Source organism: Thamnophis elegans, chromosome 7 (assembly GCF_009769535.1).
Source record: "Thamnophis elegans isolate rThaEle1 chromosome 7, rThaEle1.pri, whole genome shotgun sequence".
NCBI lineage: Eukaryota > Metazoa > Chordata > Lepidosauria > Squamata > Colubridae > Thamnophis > Thamnophis elegans.
Window position 1 is genome coordinate 2,745,602 of NC_045547.1, and position 14,705 is coordinate 2,760,306.

At 49.8% G+C, this 14,705-nt stretch overlaps 1 protein-coding gene across 1 annotated transcript in view; it reads right to left on the reverse strand.

Annotated features, from left to right (window-relative positions):
• Positions 1-208: 208 nt before the first annotated feature.
• The window catches only part of GDI2 (GDP dissociation inhibitor 2), a 34,209-nt gene continuing 19,712 nt past the window's right edge, over positions 209-14,705 (reverse strand). Inside the window, exons 2-11 of the mRNA XM_032221244.1 lie at positions 12,160-12,267; positions 11,517-11,616; positions 11,211-11,345; positions 9,117-9,315; positions 8,048-8,179; positions 5,690-5,789; positions 4,111-4,282; positions 3,831-3,975; positions 1,695-1,749; positions 209-787 (exon numbers count right to left, since the gene is read on the reverse strand). Of these exons, the coding sequence (XP_032077135.1) occupies positions 632-787; positions 1,695-1,749; positions 3,831-3,975; positions 4,111-4,282; positions 5,690-5,789; positions 8,048-8,179; positions 9,117-9,315; positions 11,211-11,345; positions 11,517-11,616; positions 12,160-12,267 (1,302 nt within the window). The 3' untranslated portion in view covers positions 209-631. The remainder of the gene's footprint in view (positions 788-1,694; positions 1,750-3,830; positions 3,976-4,110; positions 4,283-5,689; positions 5,790-8,047; positions 8,180-9,116; positions 9,316-11,210; positions 11,346-11,516; positions 11,617-12,159; positions 12,268-14,705) is intronic.

The window sequence follows — 14,705 nt, forward strand, 5'->3', positions numbered from 1 at the left end:
CGGAGGCGGCCTTGCCAGGATCGGGGCTGGCGTGAAATGGGAAGGGAAAAGGGGGGGGGGGGGAGAGGCCGAAAGGAGGAGGAGAAGCGCGCACTGCGTCCGTCGGTGTGTGGGGCGGGAGAGAGCCGTCCGCCAGGGTTTCGGAAAGAATGGTGGTAGCTCGGAAGGGGCTACGAGAGTCTCTATAGGGTGGTGGGCTTTGTGTCTGTCCCCCGCTCCTCCCCGCTGGGACCAGATTGATTTATTTTTTTTAAAGGGCTGAGAATGGAGTTAGCGAGTTAGAGTGACAGGTGTCAGCCCCTGCCAATCAGAACAACCCCCCCCCCCAAAAGCTGAAATGGACACATGATTCTAGCCGAAAAGAGAGAGAAGGGGGGGGGGGGTCGGATCAGTGCAAGGTCCTTTTCAATCTCAAGAGATATGATTAAGGAAGGGGGAGGAAAGAGAGGAAGAGAGAGAGAGAGAAAGTCATAGGGCCTTACGATATGGAGCTTGGGGGGGGGGGGGCAGGAGGGAGGGAGCTCAGCTTAAAGGTCCTGAGTGCGGGTGTCTCCACCCCCGGGGTCTGTGGTCGAGAGCCGGAGAGGGGATGGGGGGGGGGGGGGGAAGAGAAGAGACGTCCGGCTCCCGCTCACTGCTGTTCGTCCTCTCCGTAGATATCGTTCTTCTTCCGCTTCATCTCCTCAAAGTCGAACTCGGAGCCCATCATCCTCTTGTAAATGTCTTTGATGTCGTCACAGGTGGTTTCAAAGTGAGTGGTGGCGTCATAGGTGCGGGAAATAAAGATCTGGGCGAAAGTGGGGGGGGGGGAGGCAGAGAAGTTTGGCTGTCAGCATCGCGATCCTTTTCTTTCTTTCTTTTCCTTCCATTTTTCTTCCTTTTTCTTTCCTCTCTTTGCTAGATCTTCCTTCCTTCATTTTCCTTCTTCCCAAATCCTTCATCTTTCCTTCTCATCTTCCTCCCTCCCTCCCTTTTTTTCTCTTCCTTCCTAGATTTTCTTTCCTTCTTTCCTTTCCCTCTTTCCAAACCCTTTCTTCCATCTTTTCATCTCTCATCTTCTTCCCTCCCTCCCTTTCCTTCCTTCTATTTTCCTTCCTTTCTTTTTTCTTTGCTAGATCTTCCTTCATTTTCCTCTTCCCAAATCCTTCATCTTTCCTTCTCATCTTCCTCCCTCCCTCCCTTCAGATTTTCTTTCCTTCTTTCATTTCCCTCTTTCCAAATCCTTTCTTCCATCTTTTCATCTCTCATCTTCTTCCCTCCCTTTCCTTCCTTCCTTTTTTCTTCTTGTTTTCCTTCCTTCATTTCCCTCTTCCCAAATACTTCCTTCTCTCATCTCCTTCCCCTCCTCCCTTTTTCTTTCATCCCTCCTTCCCTTCCCCTTCCTTTTTTTCTTTTCTCCTTCCTTCAATCATTACCCTCTTCCGAAATCTTTCCTTCCATCCTTCTTTCTCTCATCTCCCTCCCCTCATTCCTTCCCCACGACCCATCTCATTGTTGAGCAACAGTATCATAAAAAGCAATTTAGGCACATTAAAAGTTAAAAATACGAAAAAAAACCCGCGAAGCATTAACATTAGAAACATTAAACAACAAATTAAATAGAAGGATCAGTGCTTAAAATGGGGTGGTGCTGCTCCTCCCCTCCCAGGAAGGGGCCTGCCCTCTCCCCCCCCCCCCAACCTCTTCATACCAACCTGGCTTTCTCTGCCCAGGTCAGTTGGGGAAAACAAGTCACTGACGCTAACAAACCTACAAGGGAGGAGAAAGAAAAGATCAATTGAGGAAGATTTCAGATGCCCACCCAAGCCAAAAAATCTGCTTTTATTTCCAGGCCCAAACGCACAAACTACGTATTGGAGTTTCTGTCTGGTTCCTCTGGCGGGTGGCAGTTTGGCAAAACCAAAACTGGGTACATGTTGACCTCAAGGGGTTAAAGGCAGGGCTGTCCATAAGGCTTGTGAACTCCTGGCTGGGGGATTCTGGGAGTTGAAGTCCACCAGCCTTAAAAGTTGCCCTGATTGAAACCTCCTGAGATGAGAAGGCAGAAGGCGAGTGGTCTTACTGCTTGCTCTCTTCTTTCTTCACGAGGCCGGAGCATCTGCATTTCTCCACAGTGGCAAATTTGACTTGGGGACTTCAACTCCCAGAATTCCCCAGCCAGCATGTGGAATTCTGGGCGTTGAAGTCCACAAGTCTTTAAAAGTTGCCAAAGTTCAGACCCTCCCAGGCTGTGGCCTTCCTGTTGGTTCTCTTTCTTCGCAAGGCCTGAGAATCTGCGTTTCTCAACCGAGGGCTTAGGTTTACGTCTTGTGGACTTCGACTCCCAGAATTCCCCAGCCACCATGAGGAATTCTAGGAATGGACTAAACTATGTTCGGGTTTGCGGAAATACCATCCCGAGAAAACACAAACTGAGATTTGAAAGAGACACTTATAACAACAGAAAAAGAAAGGGAGAAAGGAGGAGAGAGGAAGAGGAAGAGGAGGGAAGGAAGGAAGAGGTAAGGAGAGGAGGATGGAAGGGAGAGAAAGAAGGAGAGAAGGTAGGAAGGTGAAGAGGAAGAGTAGGAGTAAGGGAGAGGTAAGGGAAGAAGGAAGGGGAAGGAGAAGAGGATGGAAGGGAGAGAAAGAAGGAGAGAAGGTAGGAAGGGGAAGGGGAAGAGTGGGAGAAAGGCAAGGGAAGAAAGAAGGGGAAGGAGAGGAGGGAAGGAAGGAAGGAAGAGGTAAGGAGAGGAGGATGGAAGGGAGAGAGGGTAGGAAGGGGAAGGGAAAGAGGAGGAGCGGGAGAAAGGCAAGAGAAGGAGGAAGGGGAAGGAGGATGGAAGGGAGAAAAAGAGAAGGAGAGAGGGTAGGAAGGGGAAGAGGAAGAGTAGGAGTAAGGAGAGGGTAAGGGAAGGAAGGAAGAGGAAGGAGAGGAGGAAGGAAGGAAGTAGAAGGGAGGGAGAGAGAAAAGAAAGGGAAAATAAAGTGGTGTTATAACAGGCGGAAGGGATGGTAAATAAAGCAACCCCAATTGCACATTATAACCTATTAAATGGAATGACAAATGTATAAGAACGACAAATGTAAAGAAGAAGAACAACTTTATGGCCCTCTTGGGTGTTCCTCTTCTTTCTTCCCAAGGACTGAGCATCTGTGTGTCTCAACCATGGCAACTTGTAAGGCGTCTGGACTTCCCCTCCCAGAATCCCTCAGGCCAGAACGATGACCGCCCCATGGCCAGCTGTTCTGACTGAGGCTTCCCGAGAGCATGAAGCAAACTCCTTGTCCCGACAAAACCCCCTTTTTATTAACTGACTGTGAATTCTACTCATTCGCATCCAGCAAAGTCTTTCAAAGGAGGATTTACGGTCACAGACCTTATCTGGCTTGGAGAGCTGCCAGGCCAATAGCTGCAAAACTTGGCAAGGAGCCTCAGAGAGTCACCAACCAATGAAGAGAACTAATGGTCTCCTGCAAACTCCACTCCCCTTTCGCTCCTCTTTTATTTCCTCTGGGAGGGGCCATTCACCGTCCACCTGTGGCTTCACTCCCAAGTCGACCCCTGTTCTTTAGCTGTTCCCTTCGTCTGGCAGCTCTGCGCATGCGCACACTGGGAACAGGCTCCACCTGTTCTTCTGCCTCCCTGGTGTCTGACTCCGAAGGCAGCTGATAAGTGTCAGATGGTCCTGTCCCCCTCTCTGCCTCCGACACAGAGCCCTCATCCAAGCCTTCCCCAGACTCCAGGACTGGCCCAGGTTCCTCCCCAACCTCCTCACTGCTTCCCTCTGGCTCTGGCAAAGGGGGCCAGAGTAGCCCAACTCAGCCAAAGTCCAGCTGGCACGCCTTACTTCTGCTCGATGGGCTCCAGGAGGTCCATGGCGGGTTTGATCTCCTTCTCCGGCTCGTTGGTCTCCACGGTCGTGCTCACGATGGCGATGTACTTTCCTTGGGCCGCCACGTTGTGGGCGGACGAGATCATGCAGACGTAGATGTCTTAAAAAAAAAAGACACGACGGGTTCGCCAATCCGAAAAGGGCCGGACTAAAGGAGTGCAAACCCAACACAGCGCCCGGGGGCGAGAGGGTCCGTCATCGTGCTTCCCGGGGGTGGTGGTGGTGGTGGTGTTACCTGACTTCCTGTTGACTTGGTTCTGGGGAATGATGATCTGGCACGAATTGGCATCGTTCGTGTTCTTGATCGGGTGGTTCAGGATGCAGATCACCCGGATCACCTTGCCCACTTTCTTCACTCGGTCCGAGACGTAGCTGGGGTCGCAGATGAGCTGCTTGCAACGGGCGATCTGCGATGGGGGGAGGGGGGAGAAGAAGGGGCAGAGGGTTCGTGACCACCAAGGGATGGAGAAGCGCAGAAGGTAGGAGCCGAGGTGGCGAAGTGGTTAAATGCAGCACTGCAGGCTACTTCAGCTGACTGCTAGTTCTGCAGCTCAGCGGTTCAAATCTCACCGGCTCAGGGTTGACTCAGCCTTCCATCCTTCCGAGGTGGGTAAAATGAGAACCCGGATTGTTGTTGGGGGCGATATGCTGACTCTGTAAACCGCTTAGAGAGGGCTGAAAGCCCTATGAAGCGGTATATAAGTCTAACTGCTATTGCTATTGCTAAGGTAGGGGCAAGACCACGGGAGAAGATTCGTAGCTCAGGGTTGTTGAGCAGTGGGGTCCCGGGTGCTCTCTGGGCTTGGTGGCTTCCAATTAGGGAAGATCATAGGTGCTGGAAAGGAGGGTTGGAGAGGAGGAGGGGGAGGAAAAAGGGGGTCCTTGTTGCTCTCTGAGCTTGGTGGTTTTTTGAAGACATTTCATGACCCAACTAGGCAACATCATCAGTGCTAGAAGGGAGGGGGCGGTTAATAGCAATAGCAGTTAGATTTATATACTGCTTCAAGATGGACCTTAAACTAGAGAATTGTAAAAGAAAAATCCTATGTACAAATGATGGGTAAGGAATTGGATTTTTTCTTCAAAGAGAACAAAAAATTTTTACAAAATTACAGGAAGCAATGGGTGGAAACTAATCAAGGAGGGAAGCAACTTAGAACTGAGGAGAAATTTCCTGACAGTTAGAACAATTAATCAGTGGAACAGAAGTTGCCTCCAGAAGTTGTGAATGCCCCAACACTGGAAGTCTTTAAGAAGATGTTGGATAGCCATTTGTCTGAAACACGGTATAGGGTTTCCTGCCTAGGCAGGGGGTTGGACTAGAAAACCTCCAAGGTCCCTTCCAACTCTGCTATTGTATTGTATTAAAATTTATGGGACACGACCAAAGCCTATGTGCGGGGTATAATTACAGTGTATATGGCGAGGAGAAATAAGGAGAAAAGGAAACAACAAACGCGATTACAGGAGAAACCTAAAAGAACTGAAGAACCACAGAATAATAAAATTAAAGAAGAAAGAGACTTAACGAAACATAAAATTAATTTCACGCCACATGAAGAAATGATACGGAATATAAAAATGACAAAACTATTTTGAAATAGCAAATAAACCCAGAAGATGATCAGCCCATAAACTCAAGAAAGAAAAAAACAACCCAAAATGTAGTATAGCAACTACAGGATGAACATGGGAATCTGTAATAAAGTGTGTGTGTGTGGGGGGGGGGGGGCGGGAGAATATTATCCAAAACTTTTTCCAAATTCTATGCAGAAAAGCGGCGCAGGGGAAAAAGAACGGGAGCGTCACTCTACCTCTCCTTCCGATTTCACGCCGACCACTTTGCCGTTCTCCACGACAATCTCTTCGATGGGTTTGTTCAACATGTAGGTCCCTCCATAGATGGCACTTAACCTGTCAAGGAAGCAACGGTCCCAAGAGGGGAGGGGGGGTCAGGTGGTCCCAGTCGCGTGGCTTAATTGCATCCCTGGCTTGACCGAGCCCCAATCCCACAGGTGGACAATGGCTTTGGGAGCCTCTAATGATCATTTGTGCGAGAGGTTTGCCATTGGCCCCTTCTTAGGGCGGAGAGAAAGTGACTGGCCTGAAAACAGCCCGAAAAACAGCCTATTTTTTGCCCGTTTTCCAGACCATTTTCAGCTTGTTTTTGAGCCATTTTCAGGCCTGAAAAACACCCCTGAAAATGCCCCCAAAACAGCCCGAAAAAATGGCCTATTTGGGGGGCATTTTCCGGTGCTTCGGCACCTGAGAAGACCAGCTGGTGAAGGCACGCGTGCCCACAGAGGTCTCTGTGTGCCACCTCTGGACATGTGCCATAGGTCTGCCATCGCGGATCTAAGGCAAGGCTAGAACTTGGGGGTCTCTTGGGTTTCTAAACTGGTGATGCCTTAACCACTACACCAAACAGCCTCCCTACGGCAGCATTTCTTCGTGCAATCTCCATTTTCCAAACGTGGAACTTTTCATCCCATGCCAAACTGGGGCTGGAGTCAAGGAAGGAATCAGCCCGGCATCCCTGCGTAGTCACAAGCGAACCGTGTCCATTTCATTTCATTTTTCATTTATTTGGGATTTATAGGCCGCCCTTTTCCCTGAGGGGACTCAGGGCGGCTTACATTCATAGGAAAAGGGGGGTGCAATACAGAGACATAAACAATATGTGAATAAAATAAACAGTAAAAACACAACTTTCATTCAACACTCAGCACTCGGGTGGGGCAAATTAGAAACTCCCTTGAATTCAGCTGACCCTTTCCTAACCCCTAATAATGCCGGCGTACCAAGTAACGCAGCCAATGAAAGCGGAACCCGGAGGTAGGTAAGATTCCTCGAGGAAGGATTTATTGGCTACGTCGTATTTGGCACAACTGGTGAAAAAACCGACTCGGAAAGTTCCCACGGTTTTCGCCCGGTTAAAAAAGTTAAAAGTTTCTCCTTCCCCCAAGTCATCAGTCACACTGTCCAATTGAGGTGCTGACCAGATGCTTGGTTCCTCTATTATTATTACTCCTCCTCTCTCCAAGCCACCTACTGGAATGTCCTTGGTCCCCGCAGGAAAACATTTTGTTTTGACTAGAAGCCCCCAGCTATCTATTTTCCCCCTCCCTGCCCCTTCTTCTTCTTCCCTGGGGCAACCCTGGAGCCTCCAAGGTGGCCTCAGCCAGGCTTGCTTCAGGGTTGACACCTAGCAGGTGCTGTCTTGTCAGTTGAGAACATTTCTGTGCATAGGGTTTTTTTTTAAAAAGCAATAAAACAGTTTACAGTGATCCCTCGGTACTCGACTGCTTCAAAACCCCGTCGAATTTGGGCACTCGACACATTTTGATGCGAAAACATTGTCCCGATACTCGTCGTTTGTTCGGTACTCGATATGCTGTGATAGAAAGAGAGAGGCAGCCACAGAGAATGGACAGAAAGTTGGCCATACTGGGAAGGTTGCTGCAAAAGGAAGTGGGGGTGTCAGGTTTCCGAAATATGCCCTCATTGATTCAGGAGCCTCGAGCCAAGTTTCAAAAGAAACCCAGTCATTTATTAGGAGCACCATTTGGCCAATGCCCCATTGCAGTCAGATCTAGGCCTCATTTGAGTTATGGCTTTGAACTTTGCCCGTTTCTTCCCTCCCCTCAGTCTGTGTCATAAATCACATTCACCAACGAGGTGCACCCTTCCCAAGCCTGCTGTAGTAATCTGAGATCCGACTCTAGCCGAGGGTATGCATGGAATGCCCTCCCCCCCCTCTCCTCACCATGGCAACTTTATGAGTTGACAAGGGGATGGCTACAGAGGGTGGACAGGAAGTCGGAGATGCTGGGCAGGTCGTTGATATATAGAAAAAGGGACAGATAAGAAGTCCTTCCCACCTGAATCAAAAGATCACGTGGTTGGTTTGATACTCGTTATTTTTAGTACTCCTCATTCCTCCCGCAACCAATTCACGACAAGTACCGAGGTACCACTGTAATTGCACCTTCCTGTGCATAGGTACGAGTAGCAATACATCAATTGAACTGAACCTTTGTGTCTCCGCCTGATCTTTCCTGTCTTGATACCTACTGGGGTATGCGGGGATCCCAACCAGAAAAATACACCAGAAATGAAGAATACTGATTGGAGCTGGCAGCCCAAACACCTCCACCCACCAAAGGTCTCACCTGGCAAATCCCTGGGGAAGCTCCCCCAAGCCATAGAGAGGGTAGAGGTAGGGACTTTTGCCGTATCTGGCCAAAGACTCGCTGTAGAGTTTAATCCTGTTGATGGTTTCTTGGCAAGGTTGGTCTAGATAGCTAAAAGGAGAGAAAGCTGAGATCAGGGTTGGGCAGCTATGAGAGCTTTATGACCTGGGAACCATCCCACCTTTCCCCCAAAACAAGACTAGGGCTTATTTTCGAGGGGAGTGTCCCCCCCCCCCCAAATGTACAGGAGGTCGAATTCTTCTGCTCGTTCGCGGTGGGGCAGGAGGCCATGCGATGCACCAGTGCTGCCACAATGAGGCAGGGGGAGGATGTGGAGCTGCCCCATGCGCTACGCACCATCTTACCTGAGGGTCCCCGCAGCCAGGCCACCCACGGCCCGACACCTGGGCTTGCCTTGTGGCCGCGGCATCGACACACCGCTTGATCTCCTGCCCTGTTGTGGCCGCGAACGAGCAGAAGAAGTGGGCCGGCAGCCACATGGGCTCCTACTGCACACGTCAGGTGTTGGGGTATGGATGGAATGGCAGGTGGGGGCCCTCAGGTAAGACGGCGTGGGGCGGCTCCACTACTATCCCACCTTGTCTCACAGCTGCGGCATCACAAGCCACCAGACGGAATGGAAGGCTGTGCAATCTCTTAAATAGGGCTTATTTTGGGAGGCAGGGATTATATTAGGCGCCAATGTAAAAATCATGCTAGGTTATTTTCGGGAAAACAGAGTTGCAGTCCCCAGGTCTTTCTGTCCTCTCCCTCTCTCCCACCTTCTCTCTCTCCTCCCTCCCTTCCTCCTCCCTCCCTCTCTCCCATCCCTTCCTCCCTCTCTCCCTCCTTCCCACTCCTTTCCTCCTCCCTCCCTCTCCTTCCTCCCTCCTTCTCCCCCTCCTCCCTCCCTCTCTCTTATCCCTTCCTCCTTCCCTCCTTCTCCCTTCCACCTCCCTCCCTCTTCCTCCCCCCTCCCTCGCTCTCTCACCTTCCTCCCTCCCTCCTCCCTCTTCCTTTCTCTCCCTCTCTCTTGGCGGACGCTTACTCATCCGTCCTGTAGAGGGCCAGGGCGTGGCCCGTGAAGTCAATCACATCCTGGCCGAGATCGAACTTCTTGTAGACGTCGCGCATGGTGGTTTTCTTGGGATCCACCCCTTCGAACGTGCGGGAGTCGTTCTCGTCAAAGTTGGCCACGTAGACCAGGAACTTCCGGAAGCGCCTTTTCTCAAACAGGCCCATCAAACCTTCAAAGGGGGAAAAAAATAGCTCACTTTTTTTTTAAGCACCAAGGGTGAAAAATGTGCACTTTCTATCTTGGTTTGTTCTAGAGCTCGGACAGAAGCAGCAACGTGGGCTCCGGTTGGTTCTTCCCAGCTGTGGGCTAGAGGCTGTTTTGGGGTATAGGGAGTCCTCAATTTACAACCGTTCGTTTTAGTGACCGTTCAAAGTTACAATGGCACTGGAGAAAAGCGACATGCAACATTTTCCGTTGCAGCTTCTTCCCCGATCAAAATTTGGACGCTTGGCACCTGGCTCATATTTATGATGGTTGCCTTGTCCCGGGGAGGGGGGGGAAGTGTCACGCAATCCCCTTTTGGGACCTTTCCACAAGCAAAGTCAAAGGGGAAGCTAGAGTTATCACCTTTAAAGCCCTACATGGCCTAGGACCTGGATATCTCTGTGACCGCCTTCTGCAACATAGCGCCCAATAAGATCGCACAGGGCGGGCCTTCTCCGGGTGCCGTCGACTACACCAGTGTTTCTCAACCTTGGCAACTTGAAGATGTCTGGACTTCAAGTCCCAGAATTCCCCAGCCAGCAAATGCTGGCTGGGGAATTCTGGGACTTGAAGTCCAGACATCTTCAAGTTGCCAAGGTTGAGAAACACTGGACTACACAATGTCGTCTGGCGGCTCCTCGGGGGAGGACCTTCTCTGTAGCTGCCCCGGCCCTATGGAACGATCTACCCCCTGAGATCCGGACCCTCCCCATTCTCTCGGCCTTCCGAAAATCTGTTAAGACCTGGCTGTTCCGGCAGGCCTGGGGCTGCTGATCTTCGATGGAGCCTCAGCCCCATTAAGATCGAATGCATGTTGTGCCTTTTTTTTAAAATTTGCTTTGTCTTATATTTTAATTTTTTTTTAATACTTCTTAAACTGTTTTTATGCAAGCCGCCAGGAGTCCTTCAGGATTGGGCGGCATACAAATCCATTAAAATTGAAATTGAAATTGTCTCATTTATTTAACAACAGCAGTGATTCGCTTAACAACTGTGGCAAGAAAAGTTTTAGAGTGGGGGGTACAATGATCTTAACAACTGTCTGGCTTAGGCATGAAGGTTTTTGGTCCCCAATGTGGTTACTGTATATACTCGAGTATAAGCCTAGTTTTTCAGCCCACTTTTTGGGCTGAAAAAAGCCGCCTCGGCTTATACTCGAGTCAGTGAAAAATTTGCCCGAAATGGAGGAGAAAAAGGGGCGGGGCCATGCCGCTGGGTGACACTCGTGAATGGCCCAGTGCCCCTGTGAGTTTCCCCTCCCTCTGTGTCAGTTTGCTGCGCAGCGCGCACCGCACCATCCCCCCTCCTCACGTTCTAATGTAATGCAGGGCTGTCTTACGATTCCCCTTCCTCCCCCTCCTGCCGCTCTGCAACGATGTCCCACCTCCTCCTTGTTATGGCAAGCAGCCACATAGCGATGTCCCACCTCCTCTGGTACAGTGATCCAATGATAGGAATCACTGTGCCGTGTGTCATAGGAGGCGGGACATCGCTCCCGCGGCTGCACGGGACATCATCATCACAGCGGGACATCAGCATCATGAGGTGAGTGAAGTATTTCATTGAATACACCGCTAGTTTACTGTTTTTCTTTGAAATAAATATTCAAAAACATTATTGGTATCTATTTTTATTTTTGAAATTTACCGGTAGCTGCTGCATTTCCCACCCTAGGCTTATACTCGAGTCAATAACTTTTCCAGTTTTTTGTGGTAAAATTAGGTGCCTCGGCTTATATTCGGGTCGGCCTATACTCGAGTATATACGGTATATGTTGAGGACTACCCGTACAGTATAATCTCGCAACCCACATCGTAACCCATTGATGGGATCCACTGAGGGAAAGAGGGATCGGCTTACTAGAGGCGAGAGCTTCGGCTTCGGTCGAAGGGACTTTGTAGATCTTCCCACCCTTGTAGACAAAGCTCCCTTCGATCACCTTGAAGTCCAGGTAGCGAGTGACCTCTGTGTACAGCAGCATCTTCACCAGTTGGCCTGCGGAAATAAGCCAGTCCAGAAGGAAGCCAGTCAGGCAGGCAGGCAAGGAAAGTAGGTTGAAGAACAGAATAACTGGGGATTTTATCCAGACACTAGGGGGAGCTACGGGACCAAAGGCAGGATGGGAATCGAAAGGACAGAACCAGAGAGCTGTTTCCAGCCACTCACCACCGGCCATGAGGAATTTGGGGATCAGGTCGACGTTCCAGTCTCTTCCTCGGCCCATCGTCTCCGGAATGGCTCCCGTCAGGTGAAACCTTTTGAATAGCTTTTAAGAAGAAGAGGGGAGGAGTTAGGGTGGGCTGTGCAGTTCATACACCCAAGAAGGAATGTCTTAAAAAAGAAGAAGAAGGAGGAGGAGGAGGAGGAGGAGGAGGAGGAGGAGGAGGAGAAGAAGAAGAAGAAGAAGAAGAAGAAGAAAGCTCAGAGAAGGACTGTTAAAAGCATCACGTCACCATCCTACCAATCATCCTTAGATCTTTCAATGGAGGGAAAGGGGGAGAAGAGAGAAGGAAGGAAGGAGACGGAAATGAAAGGAAGGAGGAAAAGAAGGGAGGGCGGGAGAAGAGGGAAGGAAGGAGATGGGAATGGAAGGAAGGAGGGAAGGAAGAAAGGAAGAAATAGAAAGAAAAAGAAAGAAAAGAAAGCAAGAGAGAAAAGAAAAAACAAAAGGGAAAAAGAGAAAAAAGGGAGAAACTGTGAGAGAAAGACATAGAGAGGAGGAAAGAAAGGAAGAAAAAAGGAAGATACAAAAAGAAAGAAAGGAAAGGAAAGAGGGGGAGGGAGGGGAGAGAAAAAGAGAAATACTCACATCTTCCAGGGGTGTAATGGAAGCACTCTCCCCTCCGTAGTAAGCGTTCCGATCCATGTGCAGAACCTTCTTCCCATTGACGGACATAATGCCCGAGAGAATGCATTCCTGCAGAGAAGAGATCCGGGAACAAAATGAAGGACTCCCCAACTAACGGGGGGGGGGGGGCACAAGAGGCCCATCAGGAAGCAGAAAACATTCACGGCGTTGCTCAAAGTCCAGCGGGTGCCCGTCACAAAACTGTCTCGTGAGAACAGGTACAGCAGGCAACTAGAAAAGGCCTGGTGTTCTTCTGGTTGCAACCAATCGGTTCCTCTTAGAACAGGGAGGGCTAACTTTTTTGCCGTTGTGTGCTGAAAACCCGCGTGAGTGCCCACACCCATAACGCAATGCATGCACGATGCCCCTCCCCACACGTGACTGCCCCGCGCTCCATTAAGAGACCAAACACCCCACCACACGTTCCCCCTCCTGCCCCTGCGTGCTCAACTCTCACACGCACACAATCTGCGCATGTGTGTGGCAGAGACCAGAAAATCAGCTGGCCGATGGGAGGCGCACACACGCGTGGTGGGGCTGAGCTGGGGTGACGGTTCGTGTGCCACCTGGTCACAGGTTTGCCATCACGATCCTAGAACATATTTGCGGTTGTAACGTAACAGGAATCTTCTTTGCAGTTTTAGGGGTTCGTTGGTTCTGTGTTGTATTTTTGGAAGAATAGATTGGAAAGATGCCCGGGGGGGGGGGGAGAGAGAACTCCCTATGGGGGCTCTGGAGAGGACAAGGGGGAAGAGGGAACAACGGGTATAAATCCAGATTTGATTCGCCCCGAAACCTGGGATGACGAGAAAATCCCAGCCTTCCCTTCCTGCCAGATTCTGGTGGACCCCAAATGATTTGGCAGAACGTCCGAGCCTAATGGTTGATTTCCCATTGAAAACACATCCTGTTTTCAATTTCATCCGAAGAGGGGTATAAAAAAAAAGATTTAAAAAAAAAATTCCTTTAGATACCCACAAACCGTAACCAAACAAATACATTTCAACAACATGTCAGAGCTTATATGTAATTTATATGTTTTTTCCCCAACATGGATGTGCCAGCTTGCCAAGGCTGAAGTAACCGTTCGGGTGGCCCTCGTTTAAGCAAACATCAGGAGTTACAACGGGACTGAAGGAAAGTGAGTTACCACTGGCCACAACTCACACTTACGACCATCACAACGTCCATAAACAACCAATATGTATTTACAAGCACTGGGGCACCTTGGGGTCACATGACTGCCATTCACAGCTGGCTTCCGGCAAGCAAAGTTAAACAGAAGCCAGATTCGCTTAACAACCGATTCACTTAATAACTACAGTGATTCCCTTAACAACTAGGGGCAAAATGGTCGTAAAATCGTACCCAGCTCCTTTAACAACTGGCCTGCTTAGCAAAAGGAGCCAAGGTGGTGCAGTGGTTAAATGCAGCACTGCAGGCTACTGCTAGATCAGCAGGTCAGCGGTTCAAATCTCACCGGCTCAGGGTTGACTCAGCCTTCCATCCTTCCGAGGTGGGTAAAATGAGGACCCAGATTGTTGGGGGCAATATGCTGACTCTCTGTAAACCGCTTAGAGAGGCCTGAAAGGCCTATGAAGCGGTATATAAGTCTACTGCTAAGTCTACTGCTAAAAAGAGGAAATATTGGTCGCAGCTGTGGGTGTAAATGTAAGAGGTAGGAAGTTAAGTGGATGGGGGGGACGCTTAGAAAAGATAGAACTTGTTGCATCCTTCTTTTTCCCTGTTACATAGCAACTTAGTATTATAATATAAGCATCCTAAAAAGCAGAGACGTCACCCCGCCGACAAAAGTGCGCATAGACAAGGCTATGGATTTCCCAGTTGCAATGGATGGCTGTGAAGGTTGGACCATAAGGAAGGCTGATCGCCAAAGAATGGAGGCCTTTGAACTCTGGTGCTGGAGAAGACTCCTGCATTGAGTCCCTTGGACTGCAAGGCCATCCAACTGGTCAGTCCTAGAGGAGATCCAGCCTGGCTGCTCTTTAGAAGGCCAGATCCTGAAGAGGAAACTCAAAGACTTTGGCCACCTAATGAGAAGGAAGGACTCTCTGGAGAAGAGCTGAATGTGGGGAACGATGGAGGGCAAGAGAAGAAGAAGGGGACGGCAGAGAAGGAGGTGGCTGGATGGAGTCACCGAAGCAGTCGGCGTGAGCTTCAATAGACTCCAGGGGATGGTAGAGGACAGGAAGGCCCGGAGGAACATGGTCCATGGGGTTAGACGATGGGTTGGACACGACTTCACAACTCACAACAAATTATAACACAATCCTTAACTGAGGAGACAGTGAAAGAAAACATGCAATGCTAACAAGCAGTGAGCACAGGGCTTTGCTCCAAAAAGGAAATTTAGTGCCAGCTGTTTTGGGGAAGAAAATGACCTGCCTTTGCCCGACAATCAATATGGGTCAACTAGTTGGTAAACTTAATCTCTCTCCTCCCTTTCTCTCTTACTTCCTCCCTTCCTTTCTTGGAACAACTTGCCT